The sequence below is a fragment of the Fusarium solani genome (genome assembly GCF_023522795.1).
Source record: "Fusarium solani strain SB1 chromosome Unknown bctg00000008, whole genome shotgun sequence".
NCBI classification, from domain to species: Eukaryota; Fungi; Ascomycota; class Sordariomycetes; order Hypocreales; family Nectriaceae; genus Fusarium; species Fusarium solani.
In genome coordinates this window covers 2,577,142-2,598,225 of record NW_027072148.1, presented here as the reverse complement: position 1 = coordinate 2,598,225, position 21,084 = coordinate 2,577,142, and the positions used below count along the sequence as shown (strand labels likewise).

At 50.8% G+C, this 21,084-nt stretch overlaps 6 protein-coding genes across 6 annotated transcripts; 4 read left to right on the top strand and 2 right to left on the bottom strand.

The window, feature by feature from the left end:
* Nucleotides 1–424: 424 nt before the first annotated feature.
* On the top strand, nucleotides 425–1,117 carry MRS44_012871 (uncharacterized protein; the record flags this gene model as incomplete). Its single annotated transcript, XM_046277532.2, has 1 exon — nucleotides 425–1,117. One exon carries the CDS (start codon nucleotides 425–427, stop codon nucleotides 1,115–1,117), a length of 693 nt encoding a protein of 230 aa, XP_046126550.1.
* A 1,871-nt stretch (nucleotides 1,118–2,988) lies between these two features.
* Nucleotides 2,989–3,806, bottom strand: MRS44_012870 (uncharacterized protein; the record flags this gene model as incomplete). The annotated part of the gene is made up of 3 exons (XM_046284335.2): nucleotides 2,989–3,297; nucleotides 3,345–3,531; nucleotides 3,586–3,806. The coding sequence occupies 3 exons, from the start codon at nucleotides 3,804–3,806 to the stop codon at nucleotides 2,989–2,991; spliced, it is 717 nt and encodes a 238-aa protein (XP_046126551.1).
* Nucleotides 3,807–6,409: 2,603 nt separating this feature from the next.
* On the top strand, nucleotides 6,410–8,792 carry MRS44_012869 (uncharacterized protein; the record flags this gene model as incomplete). Its single annotated transcript, XM_046273086.2, has 5 exons — nucleotides 6,410–6,799; nucleotides 6,847–7,078; nucleotides 7,128–7,328; nucleotides 7,378–7,913; nucleotides 8,364–8,792. The coding sequence occupies 5 exons, from the start codon at nucleotides 6,410–6,412 to the stop codon at nucleotides 8,790–8,792; spliced, it is 1,788 nt and encodes a 595-aa protein (XP_046126552.2).
* Nucleotides 8,793–9,373: 581 nt separating this feature from the next.
* Nucleotides 9,374–10,270, top strand: MRS44_012868 (uncharacterized protein; the record flags this gene model as incomplete). Its single annotated transcript, XM_065618942.1, has 1 exon — nucleotides 9,374–10,270. One exon carries the CDS (start codon nucleotides 9,374–9,376, stop codon nucleotides 10,268–10,270), a length of 897 nt encoding a protein of 298 aa, XP_065475014.1.
* Nucleotides 10,271–13,846: 3,576 nt separating this feature from the next.
* Nucleotides 13,847–16,371, top strand: MRS44_012867 (uncharacterized protein; the record flags this gene model as incomplete). Its single annotated transcript, XM_046284336.2, has 9 exons — nucleotides 13,847–13,944; nucleotides 13,996–14,167; nucleotides 14,285–14,366; nucleotides 14,423–14,564; nucleotides 14,616–14,741; nucleotides 14,796–15,214; nucleotides 15,289–15,511; nucleotides 15,561–15,777; nucleotides 15,823–16,371. 9 exons carry the CDS (start codon nucleotides 13,847–13,849, stop codon nucleotides 16,369–16,371), a joined length of 2,028 nt encoding a protein of 675 aa, XP_046126556.2.
* A 1,967-nt stretch (nucleotides 16,372–18,338) lies between these two features.
* MRS44_012866 (uncharacterized protein) lies at nucleotides 18,339–20,603 on the bottom strand (the record flags this gene model as incomplete). Its single annotated transcript, XM_046277535.2, has 3 exons — nucleotides 18,339–18,621; nucleotides 18,700–18,773; nucleotides 19,041–20,603. The coding sequence occupies 3 exons, from the start codon at nucleotides 20,601–20,603 to the stop codon at nucleotides 18,339–18,341; spliced, it is 1,920 nt and encodes a 639-aa protein (XP_046126557.2).
* Nucleotides 20,604–21,084: the final 481 nt, after the last annotated feature.

Sequence of the window (21,084 nt, the reverse complement as noted above, 5' to 3'; positions counted from 1 at the left end):
TCTAGGTGACGGAATGCAGAAAGATGAGTGGTCGCCTTGCTGGGCAGACTGTTACAAGACGTTGACATTGTAAATGGGGTTCCGTCATCCCTTTCATCCCCGAACTGCTACCGGAACTCTATCTTTGAGTTTGCATGGGAGGATTTGCATGCAACGGTGACTATCAACGGGGAGGCCGATGCCTCCGACAAATTGGTGGCTTAGATGTCTATTGTTGGACATGATCGTGTTGTCGTGGATGATAAAAGGAACTGGTACACCGGCGTCTGAATTTGAGTTGACACAACGCTCACAACCCACTCACACTCTTTAAGCTTCGTTCTTTACTACGCTCGTTGACGTGCAATTCATACACATTCACTCTTTGATCAGAGACATTGTCTTCTATTACATTCTTTATCTACATTACCCAACAACCATCAAAATGCTTCCCTCTGTTGCCCTCACCCTTCTCGGCCTCCTCTCGGCCTCCAACGCCGCTGCCACCAAGCGAAGCCTCTCCCCTGATGAGGTCATCGTCCTTGGCCACGATGGTTCATCGCAGGTCATGAAGGCTGCCGAGTTCAACGCTCTCGAGAACAAGCCTGTTGCTCCCGCTCCCGTCAAGGGCTCTTCCAAGCTCCGCCGCCGTGGCTGCGAGAAGTCCAGCGAGGTTCAGGTTACTTCCGACAAGGAGTTCCTTAACTGGGACATTGCCATCTCGCCCGTCGTTAGCAGCACTGGCGGCAAGGCCTCCGTCACCGTGTCTTCCGGCTACTCCCTGTCCAACTCCATCTCTGTCGGCTCGTCCTTCTCCGTCAGCGCCCTCGAGGGTATCCTTGGAATGTCGCTTTCTGTCGACTACTCCGAGAGCTGGAGCACCAGCCAGGACCAGTCCCTCACCTTTGAGGTCCCCGCTGGCCAGCACGGTGTCATTGTCAGCCAGCCTTACGTTCGCCGTGTTGAGGGCAACTACCTCGACGGATGCACCGACGACTGGAAGAAGACCGGCTTTGTCTCCGACACCTATGAAAGCCAGAGCTACGGCAACCTCCAGTGGGTCAAGGGTCTCATCCGACTTTGCAACAGCACCGAGTACCCCATTCCCTACTGCATCGGTGAGGGTAGCCACAAGTAAGAGGCTGTGCGGGTCTCTTTCTGGGAACGTTACTGGTTGGATAGTTGGGGTTTGAATTATGCAGAGTTGTGCAGGAGGAATCTTAATACTAGATGTATTATAAAGTGTGCAGTTGAATAGAGGTGGACTTGCGATTTCGTTTTGTGGGTTGCGATGGCATGAACATTCAATAATGGAATTAGAACGGTTCCATAGAAACAAAAGGATTTTTTCCATATTTCCCGTTCCTTGCAGTGCTTAAAAAGAGACCAGGTATTTGTGCAGCGTGATCCTAAGAGGTTTCTGCAGTCAAGGCCCAGTATCTCACCGCCTTAATACCCGAACTCGGGAGACGTGCAAGAGGCAGACAAGTTTACATATCCGACAAGCACACCCAAGGTAAAAATAGAATACCGGTACCCCGGACTGGGCATAGGGACTTGAGAAGGGCAAAAAGAACAGCTTTTGCGTCATCCGGAATTCGAATCCGAGCCTCAACTTCTCTCTGATGGAAGAGTTGAATCCTAACCCCTAGACCAATGACGCTGCTTGTTACTCAACATGATTGTGTGATTACCACGCCAGGAAATTGTGGTTTATAAAGAGAAGAGGTGGTCAAAGGTAAGAGGGAGGTTATGATCATCGATTTAGGACAGAAAAGTTTTGATACACCATCCGGCCAAGGTAAACCACCTACCCTATTTCAAGCCTGGAAACTTGGCGGCTCAGTTTGAAGCCTGATCTTCTTTCAGCTAACCTATACATTCACGAGTTGCCTATACATCGGATCTCGGGTTGATCAACTTATCAATTACTGCCATGCATGGTGCAGGGTATTAACCCTCTGCTCACGAGTCTAAAAGCTGTCTGGGCGACCACAATAGATAGCTCAGAGAGTTTAGGCGTTACCTCGGCTGCGCTGTTACAAGGCGCTCAGAAGGCACATGCACACAAGTTGTACTATGATTTGCTGCCGGCTTTGCCCTAGACTACCTGCCCTGGACCAAGCAACAATTTCTCCACAACCGGGGTTTCCTTGAGACCAGGGAGTTATTTAGATCAAGGGTGCAAATGCTATCCTGTATTTAGGCAAACTAAGCGAGCAAAATTATGCCCAGGCTATCTGTGGTTAGCAGCTATGAGAAGGGCACCATCCGTGTTGGTCAGGGCGCCCTCGTTAATCGCCCCATTTAGCTAGACACCACGATCAACGTCGCCCTTGTAAATCGTGGGGTTGTTAGCATCATACTTGGCGTGGCACGATTCAATGATGTTGAGTGCTAGCGACTCTCCTTGCCCACTGTCGACTTCGACCCAGGCGTGGTTACCAAAGGGCTGCCAGGCCGCGTCGTACAATCCAGCTGCGTTATCGTGAACCTTTCCAGAAAACCCAAAGAGCGGGCTTTTGCAGCACACTAGTTTCCTAAAGGTTTTTTTTCTTTTGGCCAGCTAAACAAGGGACCTGCGGTGACGAAGTTAAACTATTCACCCCTGAAAGTCTATATCGTCTTTAGTATCTGAGGTTCATCGCTGTTACTTGGCAAGCTTTGGGTCTTTGGGAAATCTAGATGCATATGAAGCTCGCGTTCGAGTTCCTACCAGTGAAGCACACCAGGTTGGGTGATGGTGGGCCGTGGTAAGATCATAGCATTTGGCTCTCTTCCAAGGACCATGGGGATTATAGGCCAGCACGGGGATAAGCCCAAGTTCTAGATCACGTATATTTATTCTGTCGATGTGTGAAAAGTGCTGTTATTATCTATTATGGAATCGTAAAACGAGGTTGTTACTAGTAGGTGTTGTTCTGTATGGGTGGATGAAGTCGGTGCAGCGCCAGCTGAGGGTGAGCTGCGAGGTTTGCATGGCATAACTGCCATGATGAACCAAGTCCACTAGTTCGCAGACGGCTCGGCCTTCTTCTGTAGTTCCAATAGCTCTCTTCCTCGTCTCACGATTCGAGCGTTGAGCAGAAGGGGCTCTTCTCCCTGGCCATCAAGTGCAAGATACATCATGAAAGCGCCCAACTCTTCGATATGAACGGACCAGTTCTCTCCCATGACTGCTCCCATCGATGTCACAAGACCTAGCAGTCCACTGCCAAACATGGTCTTGGGTACCACACCTCCCGGCTTAAGAACGAATGCCTTCCACACATCGGGATGACTTTTGGCAAGTTCGAGGGTTCTTGTCTCAAGCTGTCCCTAAACTGTTGTTAGATGAGGCAAAGCAATCATGGATTTGGTCGTACCTTAATCTTTCGCGGTTCGTTTCCCCACCAGAGTTTTGTCTCTTGGTCTTGACGGACAAATTTGCCACTCAGTTGGACGTAATTGAACTGGCGGCCGGTGGGCTTCAATACTCGCACCATGGCTTCTTGGAACGCAAATGGATACTCCAAGTCGGCTTTGACATCACCGCTATATGATCCCATGGCCCTGTAACGTGTTAGTGGACTTGCCCCTCAGATGAGGCGACCCATGACGACATACCAAATCATGCCAACGGCATCAGCGTGGGCAAGCAATAGGTCTTCCGGCCATTTTGAAAAGTCCTTGACTATCACAGACTTGAGCTTCGGGTTGTTTGATACGTCAGAGGGAAGTTCTCGGCGAACAAAGGCGACGACACTCGAGATTTGAGGGTTGGCGAGGCATTGAAGCAGAGCTTCGCCTCCAATCATGCCACTCGCGCCAACAATAAGGACCTTCATGGTGAAGAATGGAACAGCGGTGGATCTGAAGTGAATGGGGCAATAATCCAAGACAAATTTACGTATTTATATACAATTGCCAAGAATCAGGAGATAGCTGAAGGTGCGGAGTTTTGAGGAGTTGCTGGCGGACTTTTAAACAACTCCACTGTCCCGGGCTGGAACGCGATCGCCCAGAGTAAGCCATAGTAAGCCACCGAGGTCATGATCGGCGATATCGCCTCTACAGCACAGCGATTTTCGCTGAAGATATTGCCACATATGAACTTGAAACAGAGGATTTCGGAGATAGGCATTTTTCACACAAATCCTTTGGCAGTGGTGTCCTGTAGTTGATGACCATTGTCATTAACTGATATTGGCATGTGTGAATGATTGTTGCTCCTGCTTGGACTAGACCACCGTCATGTTAGCGCCGCTCCGTTTCTCAATCATCCTTCCAAAGGACAACTAGATTAACAGAGGAAAACTTAAAGAGGATAGTTGTAAATTCGATATTAGCAACTTGAAGGACTTAGAGGCTCTCGGAATGGGTGTGCCTCAGGCCCCAGTCGCAGTCCCACACGTCCACTTGGCCAATGATCACCATGATCGTCTACTTGATCATCCCCACCCACACATACTTGGAACCATGCCAACGCTCACGGCTCAACTTTGCAATCTCAATCACTTTTCCCAGCATCCGAACAATCCCATAGCACCTACATATATAAACCTCATTTCGAGGAGCCGTTATCGCCAGTGGCGTAACGGGTTAACCGTTCGTCCCGTGCTGTTGGGGGGCACCAAACTTCAGGCGCCAGGGAACTGCAGGTCCCTAGGGTTGTTGTGGTGAGCCCATCTAATCCGTTGGGCTGCGGTTCGAACATCCAGCATCGTTTCGTTATTTCTTTATCTCTGCCTCTTTTTTGTTTTTCTATTTTTCAAGGACTGGTTGTTACGATTGACAGAGAATTCAACCGGCATATCCTTTCGCTGTCGAAGAAAAAAACACCATGCTGCTCCTTTAGGTTGGAAAGCCGGACACATTCCATGCTACATTCTGCGCTTCCTCCTGGTCTATTTGTCTGCGGGAATAAACATAGCCTCAAGTGATCGACAGGGGCCGATCGACTAAGAAGGAACCTTGATCGCCTTGTTTCGTTCTCTCGGCTCAGGGCCTATAGAATCCAAGTCCTCAGCCGTGGCTTTGGCAAAATCCAATGACATCCGTTGTTGGTCAGGCAACTCATGCCCAAGCACGGAGTGCAAAGCAACGCGCTGGCCAATTTACACGCCTCAAGGTATACATAGATGGAGGAATCTAGGCACTTACTCAATCTCGTTGCCCAGGGAAGTGGGCAAGACCAAGCAGGGCCTACTACTACTGTACAAGGGCCTCGCCTTTAAGCTTCCATCTTATTAGTGGAACTCGTTGCGCGCACCATTAGTGACTCATTCAGTGCTTTTATACGAGTTGCTCATTTTCGTCCCTGGCTTCGCCGTCCAGTGTTCCTGGGGGCACCAGATGCCGATCGGAAGCCATCAGCTCCCCCGATTCGGGGATCTCCCGCATATTTCGCGCGGGCACCCTAATGCGTGGTGGTTTCGCGTTTCATCACTGCACATTAGAGAGCCCTGTTGGGTACTTAGATGAATATCGGAGAATAGAATTGCTGCTCCTTCCTCACAAAGACGGAAAGCGTCAGGCATAGTACCTAGCATAGATGATTTTCAAATGATTTTTTGACATTAAACTCCATGCTACATGAAGTAAATTCCACAATCTGATAATTTGACATGTTACATCTATTTGAACTATCAGTACTTGGTTTCAGCGACGGAAAGTTGTTATTGAGCAAGTTTGTTGCTTCTTTTAAATATTGCCAACGACTTGAGTTTATCTCAGCGACGACCCGATGCAGGGCAAGGCCTCTAGACATACGAGACAACCGTTGCTCTCTAACCAGAGGCATCTAAAATAATTCCCATAAAACCCAACCGACTTAACTATAATGCTCGTTGTTTCCGTTTTCCATCGAGTTCACCCCCAAGTTGCATCTCACAAGCTTCATTACATCTTTCAACATCCGTCTTCAATCATGAGTTCAGGGTAAGAACAGTCCTTCTAAAGTGAGAAATAACCACTTACAAAGGACAAATGGCTGAAACGCAGTCCCTTGCTTCACGGCAACTTTGTGCCGACCAAGTTGGGGGCGGGGGATCTACTCTGGAGAAATGCCTCCACGGGAACTCAGCCGCGGAAAAATCCCACTCCACGAATCAGAAGCTCGGACTAGAACAAGCTTAAGCCACTTTAGCTAGAATCTATCTACTTGCCGCACAGCGATGACAGTCTACGAACCTTGCATCGTGGAGTCGAGGTTGACTAACCCCATGTTTGCATCGACAGATGTAATTTAGACTGATGGGTTGACCTGGGGAACATGTCCTGATGGAGCGGATGGGGTGTATGCTTTGGGGGTGTAGCTCCGAGTGAGACTGTGCGTTGATTTCATATAAATTGAGTGCAAAGTCGAGCTGTTTTTTCAGATTCATCACCAGATCATTCTCATCTGTCTTGGCTATACAGCTCCTTGAAATAGTCAAACTGTCCCTTCATCATGAAGCTGTCAATCTTTGTTTCCGCCCTTACCCTCGTCACGAGTGCACTTGCAGGAGCTGTTGAGCTTCCTGCTGGTGTTCCTCGAAGCGTGGATGAGTTTCGTCAGAAACATCAATACACGCCGCCATCCAAGCGCAGCCACCGCAAGGTTTTTACCATCAGGGCTTCCAAGAACGATCATGATGATGTTTCGTCGGAGTTCTACAAGGGCTTGAAGAGGGCGAACAAGGGAGGTACACTCCACTTGACCAAGGGACATACATATGTCATTGGAAAGCCTCTTGACTTGACGTGGTTGGATAACGTCCATGTTCACCTTGATGGAGAGATCAAGTTTACCAATGATACTGGATACTGGCAGAAGAACTCCTTCACCCATCCCTTCCAGGTATGTCATCCCCAAAAAGACTCAGATGCACGACTAACTTTCAAAAGAACTCGATCATGTTCTGGAAGTGGGGAGGCAAGAACATCAAGATCTACGGTAACGGAGTGCTGAACGGAAACGGTCAGCGTTGGTGGAACGAGTTTGCCGGTAAAGAGATCCTGGACAAGACGAACCAGTACCTCCGTCCCATTCTCTTCTACGCCGAGAACGCAACTGGTCTGGACATTCAAGGAATCCACTTCAAGGATTCGCCCTGCTGGACCAACTTTGTCGTTACTTGTAAGTATCCTTGCATGCAACGAGAAACATCAAGCTTACACGCCATCAGCAAAGGACATCTCTTTCAAGGACGTTGTCTGCACGGCGCACTCCAACAACGCCACGTCTCTTCCCAAGAACACCGACTTTTTTGATTCTTTGAATGTCGAGCATCTGACGGTTGAGCGTGCCTGGGTTGATATTGGTGATGACTGCTTCTCGCCCAAGAGCAATGCTTCGGATGTCTATGTCAACACCATGTACTGCAACGGTACGCTACCCCCTCTGATTCTTACTTGATAGGTACTAACAAGGTCCAGGAACTCATGGACAATCCATTGGATCTCTTGGTCAGTACAAGGGCGAAAAGTCCTTTGTCAAGGATGTCGTCATCGAGAATGTCTGGATGCTCAACGGCCAACACGGAGCCCGTCTCAAGACCTGGGCCGGCCCTGATGTTGGCTACGGTTTCATCGACAACGTCACCTTCCGCAACTTCTGGGGTGGTAACAACGAGTACACTGCCTTCATCGACTCTTGCTACTTCAACATTGACGAGGCAACATGCGCCAAGTACCCCTCGCAGATGAACATCACCAACATCCTCTTTGAGAACTTTACCGGTTACTCGTCCGGCAAGTACGGTGATGCCATCGCGAGGTTGACATGCAGCAGCAACCCCAACGCCGTGTGTGAGAACATCAAGTTCAAGAACTTTGACATCAAGACACCTTGCGGCGGAAAGCCTGTTGTCATCTGCGATGGTGTTTCGGACATTGGCATGGATTGTGTGAGTGCGACCAGCAAGGAAGCCAAGGCGGCATTGGCGAACAAGTGCACAGCTCCTGCGGCTTCTGTGAGCCCATTCAAGGTCCGAAAATTTCATGAGTAAAGGAGGTTGAATGTCTCGTGCTTTGCAGGAGAAACGAGTAGGTTGCATTGCTAGAGCGAGATGATAGGAACGCGCAGCATACCACGTAGTATAGTTGCTTAATTCAGTGCAAAAAGAAATAAAACTTGAATAATAAAATAGAAAAGTCCTGTTAACCAAGTTGAGATATATTTTTTTTCTTCTTTTTCTTTGCTTCTCAACAAAATGAGAGTTCAGCCTCTTGCGTGATGTCAACACGCTAAAACGCGGTCGCGTCAACCCCCCCCCCCCTCTCCCGACGTTGGCGTGACCTGGATTCTTCAACCCAAGACACATTCCAGCAATCTCAACTCCGTCATAAATACTTGATCTCGCACTATTATCACCAATTTAACTCGTCATTGTTACTATTCGTCACTCAAAATTCTGGCAAAGGCATGCCCCAAGCTCCGGAGGATCGAGCTCCAAGCTGCAACCGAAGTCGGCGAGGATGCCCTCCTCGCCTTGTTCGAGAACTGCCCCGCCCTCACGTACCTTGAGCTCAGCGGTATTTCTCGTGGGAACGACATCACCGGGGTGTCGCTTGATGCCCTGCGGGAGAACCCGGAGTGGGCGCCCAAGCTCAAGAGACTAATCCTCGGTGAAAAGGATGACAATGAGGAGTTCATGAAGGCCATGCGCGCCTTGGGCAAGGAGAGACAGGCCATGACAATCACCCTGGTCAGTCGACATGAAGAGAAGAAGTGGGGAGATTGGGAGTTGGTAACGACGAAGCAAAACTACAAGAAGGGGCGCAAGCACGGCGACGTCTACGACGACGACCACTTCAACCCCTTCTACAGCCGCTACAACCGCTTCTGGTAGGCCATGTCTCGACGTGGCAGGACGAGGCAGGTCCTCTGTCAAAGTGCCATCCCTCGCGCAGGCGTGATGGGATAGGCTTGTTGTGTTATGAGGCATTCTAGTAATGCCGCCAGTGTGTTCAGATACCCCATTGTGTTAGCTGATAATGTGTCCGATGCCCTCTTTTGAAAAGAAGGCATCACTATAAATAGATAAATAAGTAGTAACGATCTGTTCTATGATGATGTTGAAAGTGTGTGAAAACTGGGTACTAATTTGTGCGAAGTTAAGATTGGCTGGGGTGATCGTATGTGTTTTGGACAGTCTAAGAATTAATTATAGCAGCTCACTATTCAGAGTTTTTTGTTCTGCCAAGATGGCCGTGATTCTTTGTGCTGAGACTTGCCAAGCTTGTGTTTTTTGGTGCTGACGCGTGTCCCCTCTAGCTTCAACCTCTTTTTTACCAAAAGCATCAATTTCCGGCCTCCTCGAAACTTTCTTCTTTCAGCCACTTTACAAATCTTGGTCTCACCTTTGAAAGAGTAGCCACAGGATTTCCTCACAAACTCATTTGCGCTATCCCGACCCTTCCGTAGCTCACCATGCCTAGCGACTCGGACCCATTGATCAACGACAACACCAAACTCCAGGCCTACTATGCCTCCCTCGAGTCTAGAATCGGCTACAAGGTGTTCCTTGGCGACACGCGTCACTTTGGCTACTACCCCAGCGACAAAAGCTGGCCCTTCCCCATCGGCCGCTCGCTGAGGGCCATGGAGACCAAAATGGGCGAGCTGCTGAACCTCCCCCCGGACGCCAACGTTCTTGACGCCGGCTGCGGCGTCGGACACGTAGCTCTTCATCTCGCAAAGGAATTCAAGTACCGTGTCAAGGCTGTTGATGTCGTTGAGCACCACGTCGCCAAGGCGAAGCGCAACTTTGCCCGATCCGGGCTATCCGAAGGACAAATCTCGGCGAGTTGGATGGACTACCACCACCTCGAAACCCTAGACGATGAGTCTTTTGATGGGGTGTACACTATGGAGACTCTTGTGCATGCCACGGATCCTAAAGCTGTCCTCGCGGGTTTCTTCCGCATTCTTCGCCCAGGTGGCCATGTGGCTCATTTCGAGTATGACCACGAGTTCGTCTCTGACTCAACCGAGGATATGGCCCAGTCAATGAAGAAAATCAATGACTATTCCGCCATGCCAACAAATGACATCTCGCATCCCGGTGTCTTCAAAGAGATGCTCGAGGAGGCAGGTTTCACCGACGTCACGGTTCGAGACTACTCAAAGAACATTGTCCCCATGACGCGGTTGTTCTATCTGGTCGCCTATATCCCTTGGCTCCTCGTCACCTTTTTCCACTTGGAGAAACATTTCATCAACACGGTGGCTGGTGTCGAGTCGTATCGAGGACGTGATCGTTGGCATTATGTTGCTATCACGGCCAAGAAGCCAGGGGCGCCTATTGAGGCGCCAAAGACGCGGTGAAGAACGGCCGGGTTTGGATAGAAGACTGGCCTAGATCTTGATTGGTGACGTCTAGAGGTGACGGCCAATGGCTTTGTAGCCTCAAAACTCCGCAACTGTAGGGTACATGATCCATACATAGGCGAGATGTATCGCAAACCCAATAGAATAGTGGCTCAGAACTTGTGTCCCGTAGGATCTATTAAGCTTGTAACAATGCCTAAATGATTTAGATTTGGCTTTCATATTATTCTTTCGGCTGTTTGAGATGATGGATTATAAGTGTTGGATATGCGATGTTAACATCCCCTCCTTGAAACCTTGTAGACTAGAATGCACTTTCAGAATATCAACATATGTCACAGAAAAGCCTAACCCCTAAAAGTTGGCCAGTACCGCCTGTGTCGTCATCAAAGTACACGTAAAATGTGGAATTATCCAGAAGAAAGGATCTAAAATAAAGTCAAACCTCCTCTCGTCGTTCGTCCTAGTGCCCAAGCAGTTACTCTAACCCTAAAATCCAGACCTCGTAACTATTTTGATCAGCAGCTAGTAATAAAAAAAAAAGGATACCTCTAGAGCGTCATCCCTATGTCCTACTGACCTCTTCAACCCCGCAGATCCAGATTGAGAACATGGGTTGGGATTGCGATCCTTCACATTTAGTACGCCGCTCCATAATGGGAGCGGGGACTTATCAGAACAACTTGGCAATGTGCCATTTTATTGAGACTCCCCACGGACAACCATCGTTCATGTTCATTCCCATTTATTTATGTTCGTAATCTTCTAGTGCTGGAGAATTATCGATAGTCTGGTAGGCATCTTGGGCAATCTTTGCTCAACACAGTCTTCATACACGAACTTGGGAAGGACCCTTCCAACGGGGAATTGTCTTGATTCTTACAGCGAGGTAGGCGTAAAGCGAGCCTGATGAGTATTTGCTCACTCTGTCGGGAAAAGCTGCACAGTTGAGAACAAAATTTGTATGCAGTGCCGCAGATAGCGCCAGAATGCTTGTTCAGTGAATGGCTTATGTGGAAGACTGACCTGACAGTTGCTCTACCTCACGTGCAGAAGTCTGCGGAGACCAAGAACAACAGCAGAACCGTTGGTTGTTTCGCATGCTCAACAATATACCTGATGCAACCATTCCCAAACCAAACCGGGAAACTCCGTAATTTGTGTAACTCCTGTCCCTGAGTTGATATCCACAACCATTGAGACAAAGGAAGCTTGGCGGTCTGCAGATCGCCATGTTTGTTGATTCATGTCACCGGACCCCCAATTACTCGCTACTCTGCATGTCGGACATCAACGAAGTGCCACTAAATGAAATTGGCCAGTTGCCTCGAGGGATATGCAGGTCCGGGCCCATGAGCACATGGCAAGCCCTGATGGCGCCGCCTCCGACGTAGCTGAGAACTGACTAGCAAGACTCCAATGAAGCGCCAGCCAGAGACCAGCTAACGGTAGTCGTGAATAGTTACAGCTGTCCTTGATTTCATGACTAATGCCACATGGCTATCTTCTCGTAGCGTACACACGAGCCAGCTGCGGGGGGAAGTGCTACCTAAATCCCCCTTAGTTGCGTCGAGGCTTGCGGGGAAGCGTTGGACCAATACGAAGTAGTAGAAGAAGCTGATGAAGAGTACTTCGGCAGACGTGGCATCCAGCTTCAGATGGGAGTATCTCTTATCCATAGCAACTAGGATCCAACTCCACAAGTCTCACCGCAGCTCAATGCACTCGTACTCAGCCGCCTGATCCGCCCTCACACCTGAGAGCTGCGGCGACGGCTCCGCACGAGGTGCGGGCTAACAGCAACCGGCCGGCAAGGATGGGTCTTCGGACATGTCGAGGCCGGGGGAGTAGCGCTTACTTCCCCAGAAATACGCTGGGGGAATCGACGTTAACTTAGTACAACACGTGGCAGCCAATCTTTTTTGCGGGGTAGCTTGTTCCCCCGTTGTCGAGGAAAGGAAAAAAAATATTGACGGAAAAGGGAGACGGAAATGTAATTGCAAGAAGGAAACTGAAACAGAGACGCAGGGCACGAAAACGAGCCATGTATGAATTGCCTCGGATTATCGTTGCCGCTTACGTCCCCGTCAGAGACCCAACTCCCTGATGTCTTTGTTCCGTGGTGAGTTCCGCATACAGATCTGCGCGCGTTGGACGCATGGCACACAGTATTGGGGCTGACTTGGACGGCTTAGCGCCCGCAGCACCCGTTGGGCACGTTTCCAGACCTCCCGTGATAGCCCAGACTGCGAGTCATTGTACGTACGGTCGTCGTCGTACTACCGTCGCTAGCCAGACGAGACAAAGAAAACAGCCGCCAGACTGTCACATCGGGCTCCTACCTGCGGCCGGAATGCTCGGCCTCGTTAACCCGGCAGAGCAGAACAAGCTATTTTCAGGAGCTATACTTTTTGAACCTACCCCGCCTTGGACAGGCAAATCCCAGTCTTGTGCATATGCAGTATCACTCGAGTTTGGACTCTTGGTCTGCTCCTCCGGGGCACAGCCTCTGCACTTGCTCGGTTCGTCATCCTCTCGTAAGACTACCTTCGCGTCCCAGATCAAGAGCACAGCCTACCTGGATTGCCGAGAATCTGGCAAGAGAGATCGGCAAAGCTCTCCCCGCATTCTGGGGTACATGGGATATGTGGAACCTTGTGGGGGACCGGGGGAGGTTATTCGCCCGGGGACAGACTGGGGATAGGACCCATGGGCGTCCTTGGCGTGTGTGACCCCGCGGGGGACGTCGTAATCTGATGGGCTAGAAGAGGCTTGTTATTCCTCCTTGGCTTGACGTGAGTGGTGGGATTGCAGCTATGAGCACCGGGGGGCTCGGGGAGATGGGACTTCCTGATCCAGCTTGCCAGGCGTGGGATGGTGCGGAGACGGTTTGCCCAGGACGGCTTGCGTGGGTCAATTGTGACAGGTCGAGTCATGATATAGGAGTGCGGATATCGATATGCGAGACTGAGCAAAACAGAATGAGCAATTGGCTCAGGGGAAGAGAGGAGAAGCTCTGGAAGAGAAGGAATGAGCTCTGAGTGAGAAAGAAGGAGCTCAAGAACAGAGTGCGAGCTTGGTCTTGACACGATAACACCCTCAGACGCTTCCCTAGACAGGGTCAAGCCTTGGAACGCCCGCTCAACATGGCACACAAGCTCGTCCGGCAGATCACTCCCTTACCCACGAATGCAGCCAAGCCGACCCGTTGGTCCAACCACACCCTGAAGAGAGACACTTGGCCAGTGCTCCAGGAGCTGATGGGATAATGAAACCGTACTCCCTCCCCAGATGACCCGTGGCGATGCGTCTTCGATTGGTGCCCGCATCGGAACCATATGCGAAGATGAGCGCTTGGATGCCTCCTTTCAGACATGATTGCGCATCTAGACTTGACTCGCGGAGGTCTCTCGGCATCTCAAGTCCTGTTCTGATCGTCTTCGACGTAAACTCGGCATCGTATTACCTTTGAGGGGATCTATAAAGGAGCTGGTGGACGTTCATCTCCAGTCATACTTCACTCTCAACAAGAAACTTCTCAAACAATTGTCTCTGATCTGAATAAGCACCAACATGGCCGCATCGTACACGAACAGCGTCGGTACCCTGCCCGATGAGTTCGACATCATCGTGTGCGGTGGTGGCAGCTGCGGATGTGTAGTCGCGGGCCGGTAAGGAGAAACACTTTCTGATATTGTGACACGCAAACTGACCGGTGATAGACTTGCCAACCTTGACCACAACCTCAAGGTTTTGCTCATTGAGGCTGGAGAGAGCAACTTGAACAACCCTTGGGTCTTCCGTCCTGGAATCTACCCCCGGAACATGAAGTTGGACTCCAAGACTGCTTCTTTCTATGAGTCTCGTCCTTCAAAGTGGCTGGCTGGCCGCAAGGTAAGCGCAACAACCTGATTGTCACTGTGTTAGCGCCATTGGCTTGCTCTGCTTGCTCAATGGCGGTGTTTGAACTCCCTGCCACAACCAAGATGAACACGTTTCTAACTGAATTAGGCCGTTGTGCCATGTGCTCACATCCTCGGAGGTGGTTCATCAATCAACTTTATGATGTACACCCGTGCTAGTGCATCTGATTGTAAGTTGAAAGTCCGAGCAGGTAATTTCCAGGTCCCGTGGCTGACTCTGCGGTAGATGATGACTTCCAGGCTGAGGGCTGGACCACTGAGGAACTCCTTCCTCTCATGAGGAAGCATGAGACCTACCAGCGAGCTTCTCAGAACCGTGAGATCCACGGAACTGAGGGTCCCATCAAGGTTTCTTTCGGAAACTACACGTGAGTTGCCCCTTTTGCCTGAAGAATCCCCGGAAGCTGAACAAAGGCCAGATACCCCATCAAGGATGACTTCCTCCGGGCTGCCGAGTCCCAGGGAATTCCCACTGTGGATGATCTCCAGGACCTCACTACTGGCCACGGTGCGGAGCACTGGCTCAAGTGGATCAACAGAGACACGTAAGTAACTGTAGACACGTGCAACATGATTCCAGCCAACTAACACGACATCAGTGGCCGTCGATCGGACAGCGCTCACGCCTACGTCCACGCCACCCGCGCCGTCCACAGCAACCTGTACCTGGCCTGCAACACCAAGGTCGACAAGGTCATCATTGAGAACGGCCGGGCCGTCGGCGTCCAGACCGTCCCCACCAAGCCCCTGCACCCAGGCCAGCTTAAGACCCGAACCTTCCGTGCCCGCAAGCAGATCGTCGTCTCTGGCGGAACCCTCTCCTCGCCCCTGATCCTCCAGCGATCTGGTATCGGTGACCCCAAGAAGCTCCGCGCCGCTGGTGTCAAGCCCATTGTTGACCTTCCCGGTGTGGGACTCAACTTCCAGGACCACTACCTCACCTTCTCGGTGTACAGGGCCAAGCCTGAGACCGAGAGTTTCGATGACTTTGTCAGGGGTGACCCTGAGATTCAGAAGAGTACGTCACACTCAACCCCTTTTTCTCGACATGAAAGTTTCAGTTGAACTTTCGCAACTAACACGTACTTCCAGAGGTCTTTGATGAGTGGCACCTCAAGGGAACTGGCCCTCTCGCCACCAACGGCATTGACGCCGGTGTCAAGATCCGTCCCACACAGGAGGAGCTCAGGGACTTTGAGCGCTGGCCCACTCCCCACTTCACCGATGGATGGAAGTCCTACTTCCAGAACAAGCCCGACAAGCCCGTCATGCACTACAGTGTCATTGCCGGCTGGTTCGGTGACCACATGCTCATGTATGTTCATCTCAACTTCCAATTCTTGATCATCTGCTAACCATGTCAGGCCCCCTGGCAAGTTCTTCACCATGTTCCACTTCCTCGAGTACCCCTTCTCTCGTGGATTCACCCACATCAAGTCTGCCGACCCCTATGAGACTCCCGACTTCGATGCTGGTTTCATGAACGATGAGCGTGATATGGCACCCATGGTCTGGGGCTACATCAAATCTCGTGAGACTGCCCGACGCATGGATGCCTACGCCGGTGAAGTCGAGAACATGGTAAGTTGATCAATCAACCGTGAGAATATCTGCTCACCAGAATAGCACCCCTTCTTCAGCTACGACAGCCCCGCCCGTTGTCACGACCTTGACCTTGCTACCACCAAGCAATACGCCCTCCCCGGCAACCTTACTGCCGGTATTGGCCACGGAAGCTGGTCTTCTCCTCTCCCCGAGTGCGACAGGAAGCCCGGTGCCCAGATCCTCAACTCCAACAAGGCTCACATCCGCGAGGAGCTCAAGTACAGCAAGGAGGACATCGAGGCCGTCGAGGAGTGGGTCAAGCGCCACGTCGAGTCCACCTGGCACTGCCTCGGAACCTGCTCCATGGCACCCAAGGAGGGCAACAGCATCGTCAAGCACGGCGTGCTCGACGAGAGACTCAACGTCCACGGCGTCAAGGGTCTCAAGGTTGCCGATCTCTCCATCTGCCCCGACAACGTCGGCTGCAACACCTACTCGACCGCTCTTCTCATCGGTGAGAAGGCCGCCATGCTCGTGGCTGAGGACCTCGGCTACTCTGGCGATGCTCTCAACATGACTGTGCCCACATATAATGCCCCCGGAGAGCTTGCTGTTCGATATCGTCTTTAAGTGCTGAGCGCAAAGGAACTGAAACTTGTTTGAGATTGTATCACTTTAGCCAAACGCAATGAAATGATTTGAGAGCGGTCTATGTATGGAAATTGATTGATATGTGTTATTGTCGTGGTTTCCAAAACAGGTAATCCGGGGTTGCCACGGGACGGGACGTCAACGGTGCGGGTGGCTTGACCTATTTCAGGACACAGAATGTTGAGGAAGGAACGACGTTATGATAACTTGGGATCAACCAAAATGCAAACATTGATTCAGTACGCTATCTATGAACTGATAATTCAAATGAAACATAAACACTCACGGGTCGATGGACCTTGAAGCTGTGAAAGGCAGAGAAATCTGGTGTAACGAAAAAAAAAACTCCTGAACAAGGTACACCAAGGAGACACGATGGCGATACAATAAGGTTGACAACATCAAAAAAAGAAATGTTCACGAGTTGCTACTCGTGTGGCGTCTCTCCCGCCGGGAATTGAACCCGGGTCTCAAGCGTGACAAGCTTGCATACTGACCACTATACTACGGAAGATGTGTGGTTGTGATCAACCACTGTAGTGAGAGTTCGATGGTGGGGAGGTCGAATTAGTGGATTATATGCACAAAGCTTGTCCTTAGGCTGATGGTGACGACCTCGTCAAGCTCAAGGACTTGGAAGAGATTCAGACTGAAGGGAGATCACGCAAATAGGCTCCAGGAGCTTCAGAAATAGATACCGCCTGTGGGCTCCTGATGAGGCGGGCTAGCCATCTTCCCGCAGATGAGGAAGATCCATCGAAGGTGCCAAGCTCAGAGGTCGTGGCGAGTCTTCCCACCTCAATGCCCGAGAGGGCCTCTGACAGGGAGATTTTCCTCTGATGGGTCTATGTGGCTACAAAGGCCGTCGTGAAAAATCAGCGATTTTTTTTGACGCTCTGGGTGCGCGGTTTGCCTCCTTGAAGGTCCACCCCAAAAGCCTTGCTAACTCGCGTATCTCCCTCTCTTAGATGACGGCCAGTTTGAGAAAGCCTACATGGCCATGAACCGGCGCCAACGGGCCAACGAAGGCCAGAACAACGACAAGGTAAAGAAGGCGACCACCGTGGCCGAGGGCATCATCACGAAGGTGAGTGGATGTGGTGGAGGTAGAAGCCCACCGATAGATTTCAGTACTCTCCACAGGGTCTAGAGGTGGGAGAGAAGAGAATCGTGGGCATCCCGTGGAGATTTCGTCGGGTGATAGTGTGTGCCAACGAGTGTTTGGGAAAGATTCCCTCGTCGGGGTTAGGCTCGGTGAGGTCATCTGTGTACGTAACTCGCGGTCTGTTAGTTTGTAGGACGTTTCTCTTTCTTGCCACGGTACTTGGCCCACCATTGTTTGTGCGCTGTCACCATGCGTGTGCCTCCATCCAATCTATTTCGGAGCGCGTGGCTTATGAAGGGAGTAGGAGTCAGCGGGAGAGACAGCAGCACCGGAGGGCACGACTTCATCTAGCTTGGGGTCCGGCCCTCATGCTGATGAAGTTGATGAAAATCAAGTTCCGAATAATGAACTAAGCGGGCACCTGGGGGAGCGAGTTCGAGCCGCCCCTAGTTCGTATGAACGAGTGTGGGATTGATGGGTTGTGAGGAGGAGTTGGTTAGCCTGTGCAAAGAGTGCGCGTGATTTAGTGGGTGACTGTGAAGGACCATGTCTACTGGTGTTTTGTTGTACTGGAATTCCTGTCAACGTTGTGTCGAAGGCTATATGCATTCTTTATAAGTGTACTCATAATCCGTCTTTGCGAGAGAAACAGTCCATGCCAATAATTAAAAAAGACAGTGATAAAGGCTACTCTTAGTCTGTTGGCAAAGATCAAGCATCAAACGTTCACATTCCTTGGGATAGTTGAATAGACGGGCCTGCTGAGGACCCGAGGAACGAACCAGTAAGGGCGGCACTGAAGCTTGGAATGTCCCTTGACCATGCATGGTCATCTGTATTGTTAGAAGGTTTGCTGGTGATTGTGATTTTGGATGGAATTTAATTCTTCAAGGCCTGTGTTCCCATTCCTGGTGAGAACATGGCCAATGCGGGCGCGAGCAGAGGCAGCAGGGACGGGTCGCTGCCTATCAACATCCTCGGCTAGGAAGTACAGTAGGTTGGAAATGTCGGCCGCCATCCCCAGGGCAGTGGTGAGCACGTTGGCTTGGTGCTCAGCGAGGGTGCGGCGAGCACGAACAGACGACGTTGGTATAGTATCAGAGTCGACAACAGCGACCAACCGACTATAGCATGGAGTTGCGAAGAGTTCGCAAGATAGAAAGCTATTAATGTATGTGCCTCAGTTATCAATCTAATCTTACCCAAGCTCGGCATGCCTACCCATCTGGTCAACGTACAAGCCTGTATGGCCTCCGACCTTGGCCAAGTGGATGCTCTACGGACCAAAGTTGGGACGAAAAGAGAGATCTATGGAAGTATCATGCTAATAAAAGGGAAGCTCTGACTCAAGGTGATGAAACTCCCCCTTTCTCACAGTGGAAAGGATCTATTTAACTTTATTGGCCTTGGGCCATTCATCTTCTATCACATCGGCACCATAGAATACATTCGACACACGAGACCAATTTGAGCCAGAAACTTTTAATTCGTTCTCAGAACATTATCCAAAAACCTTCCTCCCACTGTAATAGGTCTCCCTAACCTTCCCCTGAAGCAAATCCTCCCTATTCCACTCCATATCAACCACAATAAAATCCGCCAACTTGCCCACCTCCAAGCTCCCCGTCCGATCCTCCAAAAACACACTCCGCGCCGCTCCCTCTGAAGCAGCCACAAAAGTCTCACACAGACCTAGCCTGAAGTGCTCGTGTATAACTGTTTGACAACTGGGGTCCTTGGAGGACTTTCGGTTGATGGCGACTTGGAAGTTGTGAAGGGGTGAGTAGGGGGATGTTGGGCTGTCTGTTCCGATGGCCATGAGGGCACCGCCGTCTGCGAATTCTCTGTATGCAAATGCTCGTTCGTATCGTTCTTCTCCTAATAGTCGAGGCCACTCGACGAGGGCGGTGGGATCTGCGTGGATAGGCTGGATCGAAGCCGTCAACCCAAGCTTTCCAAGTCTCTTTGCGTCTTCGGGAGAAGTAAGCTCCAGATGTTCGATTCGATGCCGTCGACCGGGAGTTGCGTGCTTCTCAAGGGCGTCGATGGCCATCTTGACTGCTCCATCGCCAATAGCGTGAAGCGCGATTTGCAATCCACCAGCATCAGCCTCCTTGACAACAGGTTCTAAGTGCTCAGGCTCCCAGATAGGTGGCGGCTTGTCCGCGGTACAGTATGGCTCTGACAAGTAGGCAGTACAAGCATCAACAATTCCATCCGTAATGACCTTGATACCAACGAGACGGACATCGGGGCTTGTTGTAGAGTTGTATATCCGGCTCAGTTCGATCGCTCGCTGTACTTGCTTGGAATTTTGCTCGAGATCGGCAGTGGGCTTGATCAACCAGTACGCCGACACACGAAGTGAAAGATCCGGCTGGGCTTTGTATAATGTGATGAGGGCATCCCAAGCATCTTCATCCATGGCCATTTCCACTGCTCCAGTGTAACCCGCAGCATTGTATTCTTGCACAGCCGCGCGGATAGCCTCGATGCGCTCTTCCTTGGGAGAAGAACTAGCTTGGAAGGGCCAGATGATGGACATCATAGCGCCTTCGTCCAAGAGACCAGAAGGTTTTCCATCGGCATTCCGATGAATCTTGCCGCCGGCAGGATCAGGCATATCCGCCACGTTGAGCTGCTCAAGAGCAGAAGTATTACACCAGCACGAGTGAAGAGAGCCAGCGTCGATGAATATAGGTCTCGGATCGATATCGTCAAGCATCGCGGCCGTTACTCCGTCAGGAGTCATCCAATTCCTCCATCCCTTGCAGAGAATAGTCGGGGTATCAGGGTTAGCGGCAGCATAATCGCGAATAACGGATCGAATATCGTCGAAGGTCTTGCAATGGCTAAGGTCGACTTTTCGTAGAGATTGACCAAGTAGCAAAAGATGCATGTGTCCGTCGATGAAGCTGGGAAGCACGATCTTCTGCTCAAGATCGCGAACCTCTGCGTCTTCGACATTTCCAATCTCCTCTCGGGTTCCGACAGCGGCAATCTTGTCCCCTCGTACAAGCATGCAGTCCGAGAACTGGGCCGTGCCATTGAGGCCTGCTCCAGCACTGGTCAAGATGCGACCATTGACGAACAAGGTGGTTGACATTGCTGATGTGATGATACAACTCAGTAATAGAAAAGAGTGAATCAAGGATCAAGATATCCAAACAGAATGAAAAGCCACATTATGCCCAGACTGATAAACAAACCACACGATAACCTCGGATCTCAAAGCCTCGTAAAAGCGAGTCATTCTCCCCAACATGTACCACACGCGCATAAACCGCTTCGAACTTCCCTCCCAGTCCAATTCCCACCTTCCTTCCCAGGAGAGTTCCCCACTCATGAAATCCTTTCCTCGGCAGCTGGTCATCGGCGGCCCACGTCCTACCATACAGATCCCGGTTATGAGTGGGAATCGTATAAACTGCGCCAGGGCGTGTTTTCTCACTCCATCATCGGTTTGTCACTGAAACCCCAAGTGACCCCAACCTTTTTTCCCCGCTCGAGAGAAGCGGGTTTGTGACAGGGAAGGATGTGACGGAGGGTGTTCTCTCCGCACGAGGAAATTGGAGTTGGAGGATGCG